Source organism: Sceloporus occidentalis, unplaced genomic scaffold (genome assembly GCF_023333645.1).
Source record: "Sceloporus occidentalis isolate IW3139 unplaced genomic scaffold, rSceOcc1.0.p SCAF_1, whole genome shotgun sequence".
NCBI lineage: Eukaryota > Metazoa > Chordata > Lepidosauria > Squamata > Phrynosomatidae > Sceloporus > Sceloporus occidentalis.
Window position 1 is genome coordinate 250077521 of NW_028316981.1, and position 21330 is coordinate 250098850.

General features: G+C 40.4%; 1 protein-coding gene across 7 annotated transcripts in view; it reads right to left on the bottom strand.

Moving 5' to 3' along the window:
* CSNK1G3 (casein kinase 1 gamma 3) overlaps nt 1-21330 on the bottom strand; it is a 79715-nt gene that overhangs the window by 29197 nt on the left and 29188 nt on the right. For all 7 annotated transcript variants that reach the window (XM_089491582.1, XM_089491603.1, XM_089491595.1 and 4 more), the window contains 2 exons: nt 15400-15440; nt 10184-10253 (listed from right to left, as the gene is read on the bottom strand). In XM_089491582.1, coding sequence (XP_089347708.1) covers nt 10184-10253; nt 15400-15440 — 111 coding nt within the window. The remainder of the gene's footprint in view (nt 1-10183; nt 10254-15399; nt 15441-21330) is intronic.

A 21330-nucleotide genomic window follows, 5' to 3' on the forward strand; every position in this document is an offset into this window, starting at 1 on the left:
ACCCCACTTATTCCTATCTCAACTTAAAATCTTATCTCTTACAAATGCTCCCTCCTCCTCCTCCTCACATCCACTTCACTTACTCCTATCTCAACTTAAAATCTTATCCCTTGCAATCGCTCCCATCACCTTCTCTTTATATGCAACTCACTCATTCCTGTCCTGGTTTAAAATCTCATTTCTGGCTTGCAAATGTGCCCTTTCCCTCCTTCCATCCACCTCACTTAATTCTCAAACCCACACAGCTGACAAATCGATTGGCTAAGATAAGACAATATGGGATTGCCACTTAACAGCTGAGATGTGGAGAAGTAACAATTTTAAATGCTCAAGATGGAATCGTGCTATAGCCAACTAAGAGTTTGTGTTTTGCAAATAGTATTCCTCTATTACCTAATCGTGTTATTGGCCATTTGCACTGTAAAAACACATGTTGTAGCAGAACTTACTTTATGCAGATTTAAATTAAGGTATTATAATTATTTATGTCAGAAATTAAGCACAGTAACTTGGATGCAAAATAATAACACATGTATACAAGCTTCATATTGATCTTTTAAAAAATCCCCCTTTTATGAGACTGCCAAAATAAAGCTGCTTCGGGTCTCTTTGGAGATGTGCTATTTAAATGATGCATGGGTCCTAAGAATCCGGAAGCTGCACCAAAGCTGCACTCCAGTGCTTAGGAATGGAGTGTGGCTTTGGTGCGACCTCCGGACTCTTAGGACCCATGCATCATTTAAATAGCATATCTCCAAAGAGACCCGAAGCAGCTTTATTTTGGCAGTCTGTAACAGGCCATCCTGTCAACTTTTTATGCACCTGGAACACCTGGGAAGAGTACGCTTGGGAACCGCTGCTCTAATATAACTGATGACCAAGCAATGGAATATTACTACTAAGAAATTTACCTCAGCAAGCTAGAATTTCCAGCATTTTGCCCAAGTGTCCTTATTTAGAATACAGTGAGCTCTTAATATCCGCAGGCTTGCCATCTGCGGATTTAAACATCTGTGGATGGCAAGCCCCATTGCTTTTAATGGGTGTGCATGTTGCGCCTGCCATTAAGGGCAATGGGACTCAAGGTCCCCCATTTTTCCTTATCTGCAAGGGAGTCCAGAATGGATCCCCCATGGATATGAAGGGCAGACTATAGTTCATCATCTTCTATTTGCTACAATAAAATGAAAAGTATGCACATTTCTAAACCTCACAAACTTTACTTGTGGAGCATAAGAGTAAGCAATTCACAGTGCATTTCATCAGCTGATTCAAACCAAATCTATCAAAACATACCTCTAACATCAATGCCATTTTTCCCACCAAAGGATCTCTCTGGGTAGGGCAGACTTAAAATTGCTCTGACTCAACTACTTTGAAGAATAAGATAACCTACTGGGCATCAACAGAAAATAAATGCTTTAAATCAGTGGTTCCCAAACTTTGGTCCTCCAAGTGTTTTAGATTTCAATTCCCAGAAGAGCTGGTGAGTTTGGCCAACAGTCAGGAATTCTGTGAGCTGAAGTCCAAAACACCTGGAGAATCAAAGTTTGGGATACTGCTTTAAAATAAAAGAATAAATGTTTTGCTGGTCCCTATTACTTATCTCTTTTTTGCCAATCAATATAAGGCATATTAGTAGAACAGTTATTGTAAATGAATTCACATCTTCTGGCATTAATGAAGAGACAAACATGACTGCCCCAAATATGGCTCCCAGACAGAATCCCACTCCACAGCTAATTATGACACATAGCATCTAGAGTACATAAATCACAATGTAGTAAATAGATAATTCAAATAAAGTTATGCAGATAGAACTAATCAATTTTTCTCAAACATTCTAAACTGAAACCCAATTTAAAATTTACACAGTTTTTCAACATCCATTGTAAACTAACACAATCTTTTCTATTCTGTAACGAAAAGCACAACGGGCACAAGGTAAACACTAGAGATGAAAATTTTCCAGAATTTTTAAAGCCATGGGGGGGGGGGGGGGTCAGAAAAACTGAAAAATGCACTATAAGCATGCTTTACACATAAAAGTAACTTTCCTTACTTTAGAAACAGAAGACACAGTTTGTGTCATTTGCCTTGACATATATAGTATTCTGCCAGGGGAAGCATCATCTTCCACACATCTGCATTCCTCACCTAGGCAATTATCTTTAACAAGGTACCAAACAGTGTCTGGATTATTCTATCACTACATCTCCCATTTCTCTGATACATATATATACACCCAACAATATTATGTTTATAACCATCTAATATTAACCATAACTGTTCAACATAAACATTCAACACAAACAGCTTATGAACATGGGGGGAGGACTTCCTTGACGGAGAAACTCTCTCCCATAGAGAGCTCTGATAAATACTTACGCATGCTCCATTGTCAGCAATCCATGAGAACAAGGAGGCAGCAAAGTAACCTTTCATTGCATGACAACTAGATGGTTTACCCTTGTGTCAACTGGAGCAGAGTAAGTCCTCCAAGAGATCTTGAAATGGGCAGCAGCAACAGTAATTGACCTGGGTTTCTGGTGCTGCAGTATCGAGCCAATTCCAGAACTCATCAAATTTTCCATAAGTACCAATAGGTGCCTGTTGCCTGAGTCAGTGCTGAACACTGGCAGAAAAATTAGAGAATTCTGATCAACTACTACTTGAGTAGAAATGGATGGAACAGCAGAGTCTGAAGTTGAAAACACATAGACCCATACCAGGGACCAAGGTGACAGTTAGCAGAAGCACGGCCATACCCCTGAAATAATGCCCTGGAGAAGGGAAATGTCTTAGAATATTCTCATGTCCCTCCATTGAAAATTATCCATGCATCAGAACATGGTCCATATGGAACTAGAGAAAGGTACCAACACCTGGCCCTCAGTATTGAGTGATTGATGTCTCATTACATGTTCTCTATATCGAGCAGAAAAACAGAAAAGACTGAGATAACCAAGCATGGAAGAATCGATTTCTTACTCTGATTAGAATATGATACCCATGATAAACATTTGGTACGGAGGGACCAAACTGTTATGTTTCCTCCATTATGAAATGACAGAATGGTACCAATGACAGGACAGAAGTACCGGCATTTTTGTTTCTGTCCCCATATGAAGAGAGAAGATTGTGTTGTCAAATCAGCCTTTAGTATATGAAGAGGAAGAGCCCTCCCCTCCCTCCTTTCAACTGTCATCTTCTGGCCTTAGAGGGAGCGAAAGGACAGGCCCAACGCCATCAGGCCTGAAGAGGAAGAGCCCTTCCCTCCCTCCTTCCAACTGTCATCTTCTGGCTTTAGAGAGAGTGAAAGGGCAGGCCCAATGACATTGGGCCTGAAGAGGAAGAGCCCTTCCCTCCCTCCTTCCAACTGTCATCTTCTGGCTTTAGAGGGAGCGAAAGGACAGGCCCAATGCCATCGGGCCTGGCCTCGATTAAGAAAAAGAGCCCTCCCTCCAGTCCATCTGCCTTGGTCCAGGCCTCAGAGGGAGAGAAGAATGCTGGATCTGATCCCCTCCCTCCCCCCCCACCATTCCCTTCTCCTTTTGTGTCGTGTCTTTTTAGATTGTAAGCCTGAGGGCAGGGAACCGTCTATTATCCTACCTGTTGTAAGCCGCCTGGATTCCCAGTGATTGGGTGGCATATAAATAAATCCTATTGTTATTATTATTATTATTATTATTATTATATTATTATTATTATATACTATTAATTTTTTTCTGTATGGAGTGAGAAGATGTTACCAATTATCAGTACAGTACAGTTCCGTACAGAGGGACCATATGTGGTGAGAAATGGAATAAACAATCAGCCCTTAGTATGCAAAGGCTGAAATTTTCTTCTGCTTTATCTGCACAAAATGAAAGATGTTACTAATAATCGACCCCCAGTACAGAGGGACCAATCTGTTGTGTTGCCAATATGAATATGGTACCAATTATCTGCCCTCAGTACAGTGGGACGAACCATTCTTCTGGAGAGAAAAGAAGGTATTGAATTATTGAAATATTGGCCCTCAATATGAAGAGACCAATCTGTTGTGTCTCTTCTGTATGAGGAGCAAATCACTTCTTATGTTTCCTCTGTATAGAGAGAGAAGATGGTATCAATGATCAGCTCTCAGTACAGAGAGTCTGGCACGTTGTGTCTCCTCTGTATGAAGTGAGAGGAATGGTACCAACAATAGCCCTTCAGTATGGAGGGACCAATCACTTCCTCTACTTCCTCTGTATGGAGAAAGAAGAAGGCATCAAATGACTGGCCCTAAGTGCAGTAGACTGACCTGTTACACTTCCTCTGTATGGAGTGAGAAGTTGGTACCAATAATCTCCCCTCAGTATAGAGGGACCAACAACCTCTTCTGTTTCCTCTCTGTAGAATGAGAAAATGGCACCAACAATCATCCCTCACTTGGTAAAGAGGGATAAATCACTTCTTCTCTTTTCTTCATATTGCGAAGCTGGTCCTGACAATCAGCCCTCAATGTAGAGCAGTGGTCCCCAAACTGTGCCCTTTAAGAGATTTTGGACTTCAGCTCCTAGAAGCCTCAGCCATATTGGCCAATAGTCTGGGATTCTGGGAGCTGAAGTCCAAAATCCCTTAAATAGCACAGTTTGGACACCACTGGTGTAGAAGGAGAAACCCATTCCATCCCCTCTGAAAGGAGTGAGAGGAAGGTAATGATGTTAGGCATTCAGTATAGAAGGATGACGTCCATGGAGAAACACAGACAGAATAGAATGCTGGGGTCAGCCAATAAGAATCAGGCTGGAAAAGGTGGGGGCTGCTCTCAGGAGCAAGTATAAAAGGAGGAGGAACCAGGGATATAGACGGAAAGTGTGTCAAAGCCTGCTGAGGCAGGAGGTTTTTTTTTTTTTTTAAGAAGTGCCAGAATATGCAGTTAGGATTAAGGGGTTCCGTCTGGATGGGATTGAAACTCCCAGATCAGGAAAAGAATTCTAGAAGGAACAGGAGAAGTCCAGTATTAGAGAGTGTGCCAGCATCCTAAAAGATGCACAGCTGAGAAGGCTGGGGAAAATATTAGAAATCACCTGAGGAGCAATGTAAAAGAGAACTAACCTGAGAGAGCTGAGCTGTGTACTGTATAATGACAGTGTAACAAGTAACATGTTGTTACACTGTCAGCAGCTAAGGAAGATGGTTATAAGTTCTGTGTGAATCAAGACAGTGAAGGAATGTAAATACAATTTGTAAGGGAAAGTAGTAAATTTGTAACCACTGAAGTAATTAGTACACTGTAACATAAGCATGAGAACAACCCACTAAGAAAAATCCAGTAATACGTTCTGAATATAAACAAAGTACTTTTCTTTGTGCAAACAAAAATCCATCAGTGACACCTTTATTAGCCAACCAAAACACACAATATACTTGTTGTAAGCTTTTGAAGCTCCATGGGCTTCTTCATCAGGCAAGATTTTACAAACCAGATAGGAGGAGGAAAAAAAAAAAAACAATTGGAGGTGTTAGTCAGATGCCTGCATGTTGTTTCAGTCCTTAGTAAAGATGGTATGCTGGGGAGGATATAGTTTGTGCAGGCAGGCTCCTCCTCCTTCTGGCCATGCAGCAATAGAGATTTTCAAAGTCCATGAAATTTAAAGTTCATTTGCATTTCAATAGGGACTCCTCTTTTGCAATCCAGTATGTCTCTATTCCAGTGAGATCACAGGCCTCTTTGTAGGCAGGGAACAATGGATTCCTCAAGAAGTCTCCATGTTTTTGCATCAGGAACATTTTGGTGATGGAGAGGTAAAACATGCAAATTCAGTACAAATTTAAGAAGAAAAATTGTTTTATCTTGGTTGAAGTCCCAGTCCACAGGCTACTCTTCATGGTTCCCCTGTTGCAGCTACAATGCAGCATCTAACAATACAGAAAACATGCCATAGGGATGTTTTCTTTGTCTTCAACAAGGAGATAACTGAAGTAACTTTACAGAAAACCTTGAACATGCTACCAAGTATATTAAATCACTAGCAAAAGTAATATGAACAACTGTTATTAAAGATACTTCAGCTAGTGGCAGCTGGTGAGACAACCGTCACATATAAAATGGTGTCAAGCATTGGGATTTAAAAGACCAGTGTGCTGGAATTTGACAGAGATACCATGGAGTGGGGTCTCCAAACCACCCATCTCTTGTTTCCTCTGTATGGAGTGAGAACATGGTACCACGAACCAGTCCTTGGTATGGAGGGAACAAGAACAAGAGGACCTTGGTATGAAGGGACCAACCACTTCCTTTATTTCCACCATATGGAGGGTGAAAATTGGCATCCTTCCATAGGTCACTAAAATGAGTACACAGCTTGTTGGGGGAAATTAGCTTACACTTTGTAAACTGCCTAATACACTGGTAAGCAGTATAAATGTACTTGCTATTGCTACTGGCCCTTGGTATGGAGGGAGCAACCACATCCTCCGTTTCCTCCATTTGGAGTGTTTTGTTGATATGGAGCAAGAAGATGGTACTAGTGATCGGCCCTTGATATGGAGGGATCAATTTCATATGATTCCTATGTATGAAGTGAAGAAATGGTATTGAGGATCAGCCATGGAAATCCATTGGGTGACCTTAGGTGAGCTATATACAGCGTGACTGCACCATACATGGGCTTGCTATACACAGACTCAAGGTCACACAGACGGTAAGCCCCCATTGAATGAATGAGGCACATTCCCCGATGTGGGAATGCGCCCCATTCATACAAACGAGACTTGAGGTTCCGAATTTTTTGTCTTACGTGGGGTGTCCGGAACAGATCCCCCCCATGTATGACAAGGATGGACTGTACTCTAAAACACAGAAAACCCTGAGACAGGGTCTGCCATAAGTCAGAAATGACTTGAAGGCACACAATAATGACAACAACAAGCCAGTTGAATAATGGCAGAAACTCACTTAAAAATGTTGCAGTGAAACTGGAGAATGCTTCTTGGAACTTTAATAACAAATAAAAAGTGGAAAGGGGCTATCTGGTCCACATAAAATGTAAGTGCCCATTTGACCACTAGCAAATGGAGATAACATTCCAGATCTGAAGCAAGATTTGGCATCAAAAAAAGGAACATAGTGCCCTGGATAATGTGGGAGGCAGAAACTACCTTGGGCAGGAATGTCTTCACTTGGAAGCCTCTCCAAGTAGGATGAAATCGTCTCCCACATGAACTATTGGTAAGCTCCCATGCAAGCTTCAGAACTGGTGATCTCCGGGGTGTGGAGAGCACTGCTGCAGAGTAAAACTTCTGTGACATAGCATCTAGTTTTTGGAACTCTTTATCTGCTGGAGAGGACTGCTGTTTTTGAGATGATTTTGACTGTGGCACATCAATAATAATGGAATTTGGTTTAGAATACATAAAGAACCAATCACAGCCAATTTCAAGGATCTTGTACGTGCTCTTAATCTTCCTATAGGTGGAGGGAATCTAGGACAGGGTTGACCAAAACTTCCTGCAATTTCAATAAGATAAGGCAACAGCAGAATCAAAACAGAAACTGGGGCCTGACCCTATATATATCCATAGAAAAGATCAGAAACCAAAGGTTCAGGCTGCTTGACTTCAAGCTTGAGAGCTTCACCCATGTGGTGCTTCTGGTCTGCAAACAATCAGATGTCATCCGCTGGTGAGACCAGGTCATGATCCCCCACAACTGCTTCAGGAGCAACAAAGGCAGGACCATCAGAGGTTATAGAGGATTCATTTGACTCACTGACAGATCTTAGAAATTCAGGTTATTGTGCTGGATACACAGGTCTTAGTTCCAAACAGGTGTTACACCTTGTGAGTTCAATGAGGATATCACTTTGGGCTGGAGAGTGCTGGAAATCAGAGGAAGTAAGTGCTGAGCCAATCATGGCGATCTAGAAACCATGGCTGTCAGTACCGACGTCTGGTAATGATAGTGACTATGACAGGAAGCTGTAGAGCATCACAAGCATGGTAATTTTAAGTACAGTCTGCCCTTGGCTTACGTGAGGAATCCATTCTGGACCACTCACCCCCTGCTTAAGCCAAATACTGTGCATGCTCAAACTCTATTCATTGACCTGGGACGCGTCGCCCCTTGTGCCCCACATGTTCCTGCGCAACTTTCAGCATATGCTGAAAGCTGTGTGTAACGCAGGCACACTGTATATTCATGGTAGTAGCTAGAGTCCCTAGAAGGGGACCTCTTATAATAATGACATAGAGACCTAATCCTGTACTGATAGGACCTGTCCCTTTCCATGTCCTGTTTTCTATACCAGGTTTCCCGTTTGCTGCATCAACAAACCCTCCACGGAGATCTATAATGGTGTCCTCAGTTCCAAATGCCAACTGAGGTCAAATACAAAGGCTCTTCTTGGCAGCACAGTCAGTGGCCTGAAGGGCTTTCTTCCAAAGGAGAGCCTTTAGCTGAGAAGATTGGTACATGCCTGAGTGGTGAATGCTTCACAATGCAAATAGGCCCCTATGTTGTGCTCCTCAGCCAAGCACAAGAAGCACTTGGAATGGCTGTCCTTTTCCAGGATCTTGCTATCACAGGACAAACAACTCTTAAATGAGGCAGTAAAGATCATAAACAGCTAAAAGTAAGAGAAGAGTCAATTCAAGCCAAGTCACAACCAATGAAGATGAAGGGAAGAACAATGCCAAAATGTTTAGAAGAGAGAAGTCCTATCAAACCAAGTTCATTGTCAAGGGAAAGATCAGTCTGAAAACAGAAAAAAATTAGAAAAACTACAAAGAATTTTATTTGATGTTGCTGCAGTGTCAGACAAAAAGGAATTGAGGAATTGAGCAGGAATTGTGCTAATCCTGTACACTGAGGAAGGCAGTGCTACTGTCAAAACACTCATTTCTCAGCTCTAGAAAGTTCTGAATGATGAACTGCAAAAGCAAACCCATTGTGAGTTACAGAGACCATGAAAAAGAAGCAGATGGTAGTAAGTTTGTTTATGAGATACTATATCTGTAAGTCATGTGGCAATGAGTTTACCCTGTATCAGAAATATAAACAATCTGAATCATGCTGCATCTCAAACATGTCCATCTTCCATCTAGAAAACAGGTTAGGACTAGTTTTTGAACTTTTCATCAGTTATATGTAATTTATGTTGTCATCTCAGATTTTTAACAGCATACAATGAAGACGGCAGAAACTACATCAAACATCTGTGTGTTCATATTATGGAAACCATAGCCATATTTTGAAGTTTCATGATAATCAAATCATTCCTATTTCTCACTAATGTCAGTGCTATAATTAAAGACACTGAAGAGACAATACTGAAAAATGTTGCAAGATATTTGTTTGGCAAAACTAAATAGAAATCAGGGGGAAATCAATGACATTTGTTCCAAAAGAGAGCAGAAACTGAGAGCAGAAACTGTCAGGATTTGGCTTATCTACCTCATATGATTTCTGAGAAGCATCAGAATTTACAAAGTTGTGAGACACTTCTCAGTTTATAATTCTCAACTATTTTCATTCTCCTATGATATTTAAGGTTGCAGGAATTATGAATTCCCTATAAATACGTACTTATTCTATGTTCCTTGTGACTATGATTTTCTCAGTGCTAGACACAATGTACATATGTAAAATAACATATAAGGTTTATATTTGTTCTGTTCATGGCCAGCAATCCAAGTTTCTTTATCAGCAACAGCTACCTAATAAAATTACATTGCATCCTGCTCTTTCTACTATGATATTATTCACAAAAACTACAAAGCACAGTGCAGCAACATGCATTTAAAGCCCAGTAGCCCTGTTCCATTGAAAAACACTCCAGCAGTAAGTTATGTGAAGAAAATGCTTAATTTTCCCCTGGCATTTGGTTTCTCTCTGAAAAATAATCTTCTAAATACCTCAAAAAGAAGCAGATATGTTGAACACTAGCAGGAGCAAAAGCAGTTGGGCTAATGGTTTAACAGAAAATAGGACAATGGGTGAGATTTCACACATCAGCAGTGAAATGAGAAGTTGGGCTCTTAGCCTTTGCAGCAAGTAACTGTAGTTACTATTATATACCAGTGACATTAAGCATACCAATGTCTGGTACAATAACTAAACATTCCCTTTATAAGCATTCACACACCAAACTAAGCAATTGTTTCTTACTAATAGTTCATAGTCATCTACAATTTGATAAATTATACTTACCTCCAGATCCTAATTGCTTGTAGAATCTGTATTCCAAGTGCAGCTGTGGTGCTCTTGATTTCATTGGCTCCTGAAGAGACCAAGATTTTAAATTTTGAAACCCAAGATCTCAGTGAAATGTTCACATTAATTTAACACCTATAATGTATTAATAAAAACTAATTGAAACTGTGTTTCCAATTAAAATTGACTGTGAAGAAAAGCTTCTTCAATTGGTATATGCTTTCCATCCCATAAAACACTTTTTATCAGAAGCTATTTATCATGTTACGACAAGACAGATAATACAGTCATGTTCAGTTCTCATTTCATTTTTTATGCTATCTACATATAGAACTCTTCATTTCAAAACAACTGTTTCACTAATCATCACATATATGCAAAATACACAGAAGGAACAGCAGGATTTCACAGACAATATTTAAAAACAAAGAGAATGTCTCAATGGAGTGGTTACAAGAGTAAAACAATCTTCACCTCTAAAAGCACACATGCAGCCAGGGAACAGGCTGAAGCATGTGTCTAGACACACAGGCAATTTCCAGTCTGCACTGGGAACTGCTCAAAGAGATATAACCCCTATTTGAGTGTCTCTCAACAGCTATTTGAGTGTCTCTCAAAATAAGAAACTCAAATATGTCTGAAAAAATTTAGTGTATAGTCCTCCTTCCTTTCTCATGGTTCTGAAACTCATGTCCCTCACCTATGCGCGAGGGATGAATGGAGGGGGAAACAATGGGGCACATGTGAGTGTGCTCCCGTGACACGCGCCAATGTTCAAGCCAATGGGGCTTATATAAGCAAAATTCCATTTTTGCGAGGAGGTCCAGAACAGATCCCCTGCGGGGGGAAAAAGGAGGGGGAGAACTGTATACAGAGGATTCATTTTGTGCTGTTCTTTGAGTCTCTGAACAGGAAAAGGCTACAGTTCCAAAAGGCACAATTTCCCAATTTTTTTCTGAAAGTGTGGGTAGAGATTGAATTTCACTTTATAGCTGAGTCCATCAAATCTTCTTCCAAATCAAAACTAAACAATACTTGGGGAAGAAGAAATCTGCCAGTGGTTTTATCCTGTATTATAGCAAGAAAGGGAATGCACAAAATTCTCCATGACCATGATCCAAATCTAAGACTTTAGAGATACCCCCATTCAGAGGAAAACTACAAAAACTGTCAAGATCAGCAGCACAGAAAAAAGATCACAGGATCAAAAAGCTTTGAGACTCATAAACCAGGAAGCTGGCATACAAGACTTCAGTAAATATTTTCACACATCTGGAGAATGATACGTACAGGTTTGGGGTAAAACTCACTTGAAAATTGCACAAAAAGAGTAAAAAGAAAGCAGGCAAGCTCTTTGAGGGCTGAAAGTGGGTTTTCCATCCATGATCTAAAGAATCTATTTAGATATTTATGTGACAACTAAAAAATTATTTTTATCACCTATGTATATGCAGTTTCATATATTAATTATGAATGTACCTCTACAAAACAATAACAAAGTGCAAAAATGTGTAATGGTGGTGCACCCTTTTGCTGTAAACTGCTTGGAGAAATGCTGCAGCCCTTGATAAACTGCCAAAACTCCACTATTACCAACTATCTGAGCAGTAATAGGCAATTTGAAAATATAACGTAAAGTTTAGCCAAACCAAACCAAACAACAACAACAACAACAACAACAACAACACTCCTCTAAGTATGTTAATTTAGACCATAAAATTAAACCTAACTGATGTCAGCACTTTGTGAACTAAGAGTACTGAAATATTACTGAAATAATACTGAGTTTCAACAATGAAAAATCTACAGTGTGTCGATATTTAATATAATTATAATTTAATTCTGTAAAACATACAATACTATGTGTTCATATTACAAAATATACAAACAGTTCACATACTGTTTGTTATGCTCTTGTTGTATCAATACTGGTTTAACAGGTTTGCCAGAAAAAGCAAGAAATATCAATAAAACTTCATAATGCCACCCTTGAAATGACACCCAGTTGTGTGTACAGTAGCAAGACTAAATATTTGAACAAGTACTCTGGTTAAAATGTTCAGATAACTACCTAGCTAGAAAGGAGGGCTACACTTTTGGCCCATCAGTTTTCGTTTTTTTAATTTCATAGTTGTAACATTGAAAAGCAGAAACATATTTTCATGCAACAGGGACAGATCAGTATTGGGAAATGTCCATATCAAGTGATGTATTTTGCTCTGCTCCCACCTCAAGCACAAACTAGAAAAGTTTAATTTGCAAGATACTATAAATGCTTTATAGCAAACAATAGCAATAGCAAGTACATTTATCTACTGCTTCTCAGTGCACTTAAGCAGTTTACAATGTGTAAGCTAATTGCCCCCAACAAGCTGGGTACTCATTTTAGCGACCTCGGAAGGATGCCAGGCTGAGTTGACCCTGAGCCTCTGGCTGTAATTGAACACAAAATCTTGTGGTTTGTGAATGGCTGCAGTACTGGCATTTAACCACTGCGCCACCAAGACTCTTTTTGATACCTAAGAAAAAGTCTCTTTTTCTGGTTACAACAGAGTGCATACTGCAGTCTTTAAAAATTGTGTATGTGCATATGTATACATATGCACAATAGGGGGATAACAAAAACATAGACATGATTGCATCCTTCCTACAAGTAGGTATCACTACTAGTATTGTCACTTGGTATCTACCCTGGTAGCACAGTGGTTATATGCCCGTACTGCAGCCACTAACTCACAAACCACAAGGTTGTGAGTTCAATTCCAGCCAGGGGCTCATGACTGACTCAGCCTAGCTGGCTGTTTACCTAGGGAATCTTACATTTCTAAAACTTAAGACAGGCTTTTACAGCTCTCCGCTTTCAAACAATGCCCTCAGCCATGATTGATGGCAGATATTCACATACACCTAAGGATTCTCGTTTATGTATTTGTGGAGCCCCAGAAATCGAGGATTTGCCTCATTATTTGTTTTTTTGCTCACTATATACTGGTCCAAGAACTAAATTTATGGGATCTATTCTGTCCAATTTACAGTCTAATACCATTTCCGAAAAGATTTATTATCTCTTGTCTGATATTGATTCTAAGGTAACTTATAAGGTTTCACTCTTTGCCTCAGCAGCAATCAAAATTCGGGCAAGGGTAATAGCAGACATTGCAGTTGATTGTCAGGGGGATGACCTTATCTAAACTTTGAAGTTGTTTTTTTTTTAAACGTTTTAACGATTGTTAGGTGGATGATCTTATCTAAACCTTGAAGTGGTTTTTTAACGTTGTCTTATTTAATTGACTGGAAGTATATTATGTATTAAATTTGAATGTTATTTGATGGAGTATTTTATAATTCTGAATTGCTGTCATTGGTTTTATATTTTATCATGCGAATGGCCTTTGGCTTAAGCATTAATAAAGATTGATTGACTCAGCCTAGCATCCTTCCGAGGCCGCTAAAATGAGTACTGAGCTTGTTGGGGGCAATCAGCTTACACACTGTAAACTGCTAGGGAGTGCTTAAGTGCAATGATAAGAAATTTACTTGCTATTGCTATTGCTACCTTTCTTCTACAGTTGGTCAGAGATTAGGGATATAATTCATTTTCTAGGGATTTGGCTCCCTGATAACGGTAATGAGGTGGTGTTAAGAGTACCTTGATGCATCCTTACTCATACTTTGGGATCATGTCACTACAAGTATATTTAAATAAAGGAGGAAGAGAATGAACAGACACACTGAAAGACAAAATGATGGATGCCAGTAGCTTAACTCCTCAAAGGCCACATTGTGACTTCTAATGATAAACAGTATACCAAAAAATATAGTTTGGTAAAATGTATCAGTCAAAGGACTGTAGTTATCAACAGCAGAGCTATCATTTCCACCATTGCACTTATGTAGTTATCAAGCTACTGAAGCCTGAGTTAAATAGTGCCATGGAAACACAGCAAGGAGGTGAAACTAGTTTCCCAAAAGGGTGGTTGCTAGTTTCCCAAAATAAGTGGTTGCTTCTAAGTTTCTCTCACACTTTTTAAAAATTCAGGTATTCAGATCATAACTTTGAAAACATATTGCTCACAGAACTGACCCAAGGGACCAAATATTTGAGCCAGTTACCAATTATCTAAATGTAACACACTGTTCATGTTCTTTAGCACTGATCTGACCACATAGAATCAGAGTAGGAAAAGACCAAAAGGCCATCCAATCCAACCCCTGCCATGCTGGAACTCATAATCAAAGCACTCCCAACAGATAGCCATCCAGCGTCTCCTAAGAAGGAGAATCCACCACTCTCCAAAGGACCATATTCTACTGTTGAGCAGCTGTTACTATCAGGACGTTCTTCCTAATGTTTAGGTGGAATCTTTTTTCCTGTAGCTTGCATCCATTGTTCTGGGTCCTACTCTTTGGAGCAGCAGAAAACAGGTTTGCTCCATCCTCAATATGATATCCCTTCAAATATTTAAACAGGGCTATCATATCGCCTCTTAACCAACTCTTCCCCAGGCTAAACATACCCAGCTCCCCAAGTCTTTCTTCATAGGGCTTGGTTTCAAGACCCTTCGCCATTTTGGTTGCCCTCTTGTGGACACACTCCAGCTTGTCAACATCCTTCTTGAATTGTTGTGCCCAGAACTGGACACAGCATTCCAAGGTGAGGCCTGACTAAAGCAGAATAGAGTGGCACAATTAATTCTCTTGATCTAGACACTATACGTCTATTGATGCAGCCTAAAATCATGTTGGCTGTTTTAGCTGCCGGATTGCATTGTTAACTCATGTTCAATCTGTGGTCTACTAGGACCTCTAGATCCCTTTCACATGTAGTCTTGTTAAGCCAGGTGTCCCCCATCCTATATCTATGCATTTCGGGTTATTTTATTTTATTTTATATTTGGCCAAAGTGCAGTACCTTACATTTCTCCCTGTTAGAATTCATTTTGTTAGTTTCATAACCAGGAGTGAAATTCAGATTTTTGTTTTAACAATTTGTTTTAACAATCCATATAAGTTTCAAGATTTTTCTATGATTCAGAATGAAGAGGTAGATATTCTAGTGACAAGACAGCCCATTTCTCCTATCCCACTACAATTCTACAAAATGTACAATCCCACAACAGATAAATGTTTAGCAATTATTTTACTTCAAATATCGCTGAACAATTAAAAGAAGGATGAGTATGCATTGCAAATATTATCTAGAGTCAACTTACCAGCTTAATTGCCACATATTCATTTGTATATAAATTTTTTCCTTGAAAGACAAAAAGACAGGAATGTCAGACTTCATACATCTGTAGTCTAAAACAAGCTGCTTACATAAACAGGTCATGAAAATATGCAGTACTAGTTCCTTTACTGAAGACACTCTATTCTTTATTGTTATGGGGGGGAAAGCATAATAAAGCAACATCTGAAGAGACGCAGGTCCCTCACACTTGAAGGTGAGTAAAAGTAACTTAAGAAAACTGGGGTCTAGTAGCTTGCAGGTTAACACAAACTTTTGTACCTAAAAAGAGGTTTTTGTTTTTCTCATTCCTTCAGTATTTGAAATATATTGTATTTTAAAACACATTTATTTGAAGTTCAAAAAACTCATTTAACCTGTGCTCATGGCAGCTATCAACTCAAGATAAAGAAATAAGGTCATTTAAAAATTGCAGTGCATGACCAAAAAAACCCAAAAAAACAGACCCTAATTTCATTTCCATAAATGGAATATTATTCATGAAATGGGGCTTTCCTGTCCATCCCTTTGTCTTTGTAGCCACCTCTTCTGTCATAAGGATTGAAAACCCAAACAGATGAGATGGAGGATTTTAATGAAGGGTGAACTAGTAGAGACTACTTGCCGCTTTTGTTACTGGACAAACTATTTAACATCCAAGGCTTATTGATAAGTTATTATTACACTGAGTGATCAGTATTCTTATTAATATACCATGATTAGCTATGCAAGCTTTTGACCTTTATGTCCCACTTGAGTATGTGTGTTCATCTTACTATACGCACAAATTAGCTATGCAAGCCTTAGAAGCACTGTAAAAAAAGACCATCACAACAATCTTAACTAATTACTCTAATGCTCAACTTCTGTTCTAATTACAAAATAGTCATTTCAATATGCACAATATAATACTAAGAAAGTAAACATACCCAATGGTTCTACAGCTTTAGGTTGTGCTGTTTAAAACATACAGTCACATTTGAAGTTTTTAACCTCAACTTGTATCAATGTAGCTCAACATAAATTTTTTCGAAAGAATTGAATTGATTTCTAATTGAGATCTGAAGTGGAAGGGAAGAGAAGCATTCAAGGGTATACAGATATCTGCTTAAACTAAGAAGGGGAGGGAAAAGCCTATAAGCAATTTTATCTCCCCCAATATTTAATATTGCAGAAAGTGGAAGTGTCAACAAATTCTATTTTACTTATTTTAGGTACTGTAGGAAGAAATTGTTAGAATTGCTAACAGCTGAAAATCCTAGATTAACTGTTACATAAAAAGTTTCACATGAAAAGACAGAACTATAGTAGTAATAATCAAGGATGTTGGTTAACTAAATGAATTACTTGCAAAACTAAACTAGGCATTTCCAAAGTAAATTATCAGCACTTAACTTTAACACACAACTGACATGTGCCTTGTCCTACAAATAAGTTGTTTCATTTTAAAACACCAGAACTAGAGAAATGTGTTGCTTTCAGGATTTACACAATGTTATGTGGATATTTCTTAACTGTCTCGATTTAGATGGGATTTTTATGGGGAGAAGGGCCCATAAAAAGATGGAACTCTCACTATTACTTGCTCAGTGACATAGATACTTTGATCCCACATTACTTGCTCAGTGACATAGATACTTTGATCCCACATTACTTGCTCAGTGACATAGATACTTTGATCCCACATTTTTCTGTCATGTCAGTGTCTTCCATCCTAAAGGACCACTGTGACAGTTTCAACATGGCGATACCAACATTTCTTAAAACGTTTCACTCTTTTTCACTGTGTGCTACCACTGTCACCAATATGTCACGGTGATGGCCACTATCCCACCAATTCTTCACTGTGAGAAGCAAACCTGCTCCTCCCTCTTACTCACTCCTAGGAGCATCTCCCACCTTTTCCTGGCTTCGCTCCCATTGGCTAGTAACAAGGTTCTAATCTGCCTGTTGTTTCCACAACCACTGTTAGGAAGCAGCTACAAGTCCTGACTACCAATATTATTGAGTAATATGATACTGTTTGTCCAGTATAGCTAGCATCAAAAAATTTGTTTTTGATAAAACTGTGTGTGACAATAAATGTGTATGTCAGTGGAAGCAGGAGCAATCTTATGAAGCAGAAAAAAAAATATTTAATCCCTCCTATAATGAGACAGGACACTTTAGTCCTCAGAGTTCTTGCAGAAATCACATAGATCTAGACCTACAATGCTGACTTTCTACTGTACTGTCATGTGAACAGTTGTAGGCAAATTCCCAGAAATCAGATAAGTGCCATGTTGAGTTTTTGAAGGACAAAAACAACCGGGACAAATAATGTCCCAAGAGTCTATGCATGTGTGCCATTAGAATGCTTTTTTATCCCAGCCAATGTTATATAGTGCTGTAAGAGAATTTTCCACATCATTTCCTGACAAAACTATGAATATGTAAACTAGAAGTGACATGTTATGGCTGCCAGTAGACTGGTTATAGTCAGAATGACACACTGGAGAACCTGGCATAAAGACTCATTCCAGCCAAGGAGAAGGAGCCAGGAAAGGGTTAATTCTAGGCACCACTTAGGCAAGGTGACTTGAACACCCACAGAGCACCCTAACCCATTATTGTTAATGGCAGTGCATGCATACTAATGTGGCTTCACACACGCCACGACCTGTGACCATAACAGGGCTTGAGTATGTGCATTTTTTTCATCCATTAGGAGGGTGCAAGAATCGAACCCCCGCAGATGGGAATACACTATATGTTAATTTGAGTGATTCTATATCCTGATCCCTAGCTTCAGTTCTTAGCAAAGCCAATTCTCTTCCATTTTTAGCAAAGCCGAGAGAGAGAGCGGGGGGATGTGATTCTAATATCCCCAAAAGAAAAAGAAGTACAATCTGGGGCTGGATGGTTCTTTCTCTTTGGCTAAAGAGATTTTCATGGTACGTTTTCCAATGAGTCATTCTCAACCAGTGTAGAAGAGACATCCAGGAAAGAGAATTTCCCTAGCCTAACCAATCCTTGGCAGGAATGGTGGGAAGAGAAAATAATTAATGAGAAATAGCATGCCAAAGGATGCATGAGCCAAGATAAATTAATCCAATTGCAAGATCTGATAAAAGTGGAAGGTGAAACCTACAAATTTCCTCCACGGGGGTGTTCGTTGAGAAGGCTGCAGAGGTAGCTGCTGACCTGGTAGAGTGAGTAGTGACATGTTGTGGCTTAGGAAGACCAAGGGACTCATAAGCTAAGAAGATCAAAGCCTTGATCCAGTGTGTCAGAGTAGATGGAGAAACCTTTCCTCTGAAAGAAGTAGGTACATTTTTATACATATTCATAGAAAACTAAGGACTCTAAGCAGTTTACAATGTGTTGGCTAATTGTCTCCAACAAGCTGAGTATTCATTTTAACAACCTATAAAACGATGGAAGGCTGAATCAACCTGGAGCCCTGCGGGATCAAACGCATAAAGCTATGGCTGCAGTACTAGCATTTAACCACTGCACCACCAGGTAGAGAGGAAGTAAAAAGTGCTTCTCGCCTCCTAAAAACCTAGTGCATCTAATATAGATTTTGAGAGCCCACTTAACATCCAATTTATGCGACTATTTTTCTCAAAGATGAGCAAAAGGAAGGTAAAATGAGTGGCTAACAGATGGGAGGATCAAAATCTATGGGGCTGGAGAGATGCTATATGAACCACTGATGTTGTCTCCTGATGGATTTTCCTGAGTACTTTGGAAATTGGATGTATTGAGGGAAAGGTATATAGAAGACTTGGAGGCTTGGTCATTTTGAAGACGTTCTGGACTTCAGCCCTCAGGGAATGAATTCTGATGAAGTACCTGAGAAGTTTTCTGCTTGTGTCTGAGGCAAATAGATCTACTCGCAGATAACCAAACTGCAACTGTATTTGGTGGAAGATGGTTATGTCTAAGGCCTATTCCCCCAGATATAGTTTGTGCCTGTTGAGGAAATCTGCATCCATATTCAGGGAGTCTGAATGTGTTGGGCTGATATGGAGAAGAGATTATCCTCTGTCAAGAAAAGCAAAAGGTGAGCCTCCTTGTATAGGGATAAGGAGTAAAGACAGCCTTGTCTGGTCAGATAAGATTTGGCTGTTTCATTGTCCATCCATCTTAATACACATGTCTCTCTAAGAGCCTGTTGAAAATGGAACAGTTTGGTGGCCCGTAACTTGAGCCCAGCAGTTCTCTAATTATGGGGACAGAACCCTAGGGGGAGGTGTGAGACTTGGAGGCTCTGATCCCCCTGCCTCCTCTTCTCCTTCCCTAACCATTTCTGTCTTGCAGGAAAAGAAAAAGGTGAAGAGATTGCTTGTAGCAGTCGCTCTGCCTGAGAAAGTGAAGACAACGACTAGGGAAGCTCACTGGACAATGGCCTCTGATGGGGCCCATCCTGAGCCACCACTTCTTCTTCCGCCACCTGATTCTTGGTATGAAATGCTGCTGCAGCCTCAACCAGCATACTCACTCAGTCCAGTGTGCCATATGTGCATAGTGGCCAAAGGAAAGCCAGCATCTGCTATAGTCTTCTAGTAGTGGCAGAAGCCGGCAGCACTTCTTATCCGAGACCACAACTGTCATCTGTCTCTGGCTGGAGCCCCCCACAGGAAGAGGGGAAGTGGCCTTGTTGGCTCCGCTCCTGAATGAATAGCAACTCAGACCAGCCAGTTGGCCAAGGAATGGTGCAAACACACCATTTTCTGCGAGCTACTGGAACAAAGCATGCACCTGGGCTCACTGCTGCCCTATGCTGCCATTTCCATCCTCCTGGCTAGCCAGCCAAGAGCTCCCACTTGCAAGTAGAGGGGTAAGACAAAGCTTCTGGCCTGGGAAGACAGGCAGAGGCTGGATGGGGCCCAAGGAAAGGAGAAATGAACAAAGAAGCCTTTAGGTAGTCACTGGAGGTGTTGGTGGTGGCTGAAGTTTTGGGAGCCTAGCAGAATCAGTTCCGAAGATCCATTTCTCTGCTCCCAAGCACTCTCATATGTACATTCATTCACTTTCACAGTTTCCCTAGTGTCCTTGCAGCTTCCACAGGAGTTGACAAGGAATACTCTAATCCAGTGGTCCCTGAAGTGGGTGATAGTGCCCCCGGGAGCATTAGAAAGCTCCGGGAGGGGGGGGGGGGGTGCTGAGAGGAAAAAGAGCAGCAGGGGGTGCTGAGGGGGGGAGAGGGTGGCAGGGAACTGTGGGATGGGGGTTGGAAGTAGGGTTGCCATTGATGCTAAAAAACCGTAAAAGTCTGAGACTGAAGTCTTTGAAAAGCAGTCTGTCTCGGATTCCTGAAGACAGGAGTGAAACCTCAGGAAAAGACTTGTCCAGACCCTGCCCTTGAGGCTCTGGGGGTACTACACAGGTGTACCAGACCCAGAGCCCAGAGGTGAGAAGAGAAAGGAGGCGAGCAGAGACTTGGAGCAGCAAGGAGGCTTTCTTGTTTCCCAGTAAGTGTGTGGCAATGCTGCAAGCATGGTGGAACTGTTTGCTTGCTTGAGACTGGAGCTGCTCTTCCCTCCTCCACCACCACCACCCACATAGAAATATTTGTGTGTGTGTGTTTGAAAAAGGGAAGGACCCTTTCTTAAGGTCCAGAAAACCTCATCCCTCTTAGATGAATGCTAACGGGCTGGAACTCCTCTTTTTTCCATTTCCCTCCCCAATAGAAATGTGTGTGTGCATGTTTGGGGGAAAGGGGGCGGGTATATGGGCTATGGAAGACAAACAATGAAGTCCAGGAAATAAAATTTGCAAATAAGTCCATTAACAACACAATGAGAAACCTTCCTTCTCTCTCTCTCCTGTGTGAAAATACCTGTCCCCTCCTTTGGCAGATCTGTGGATTTTGGATGTTATTGTGCTTTGTTGTGTGGACTGGCCAGCATGCCAACCCCTGGATATGATT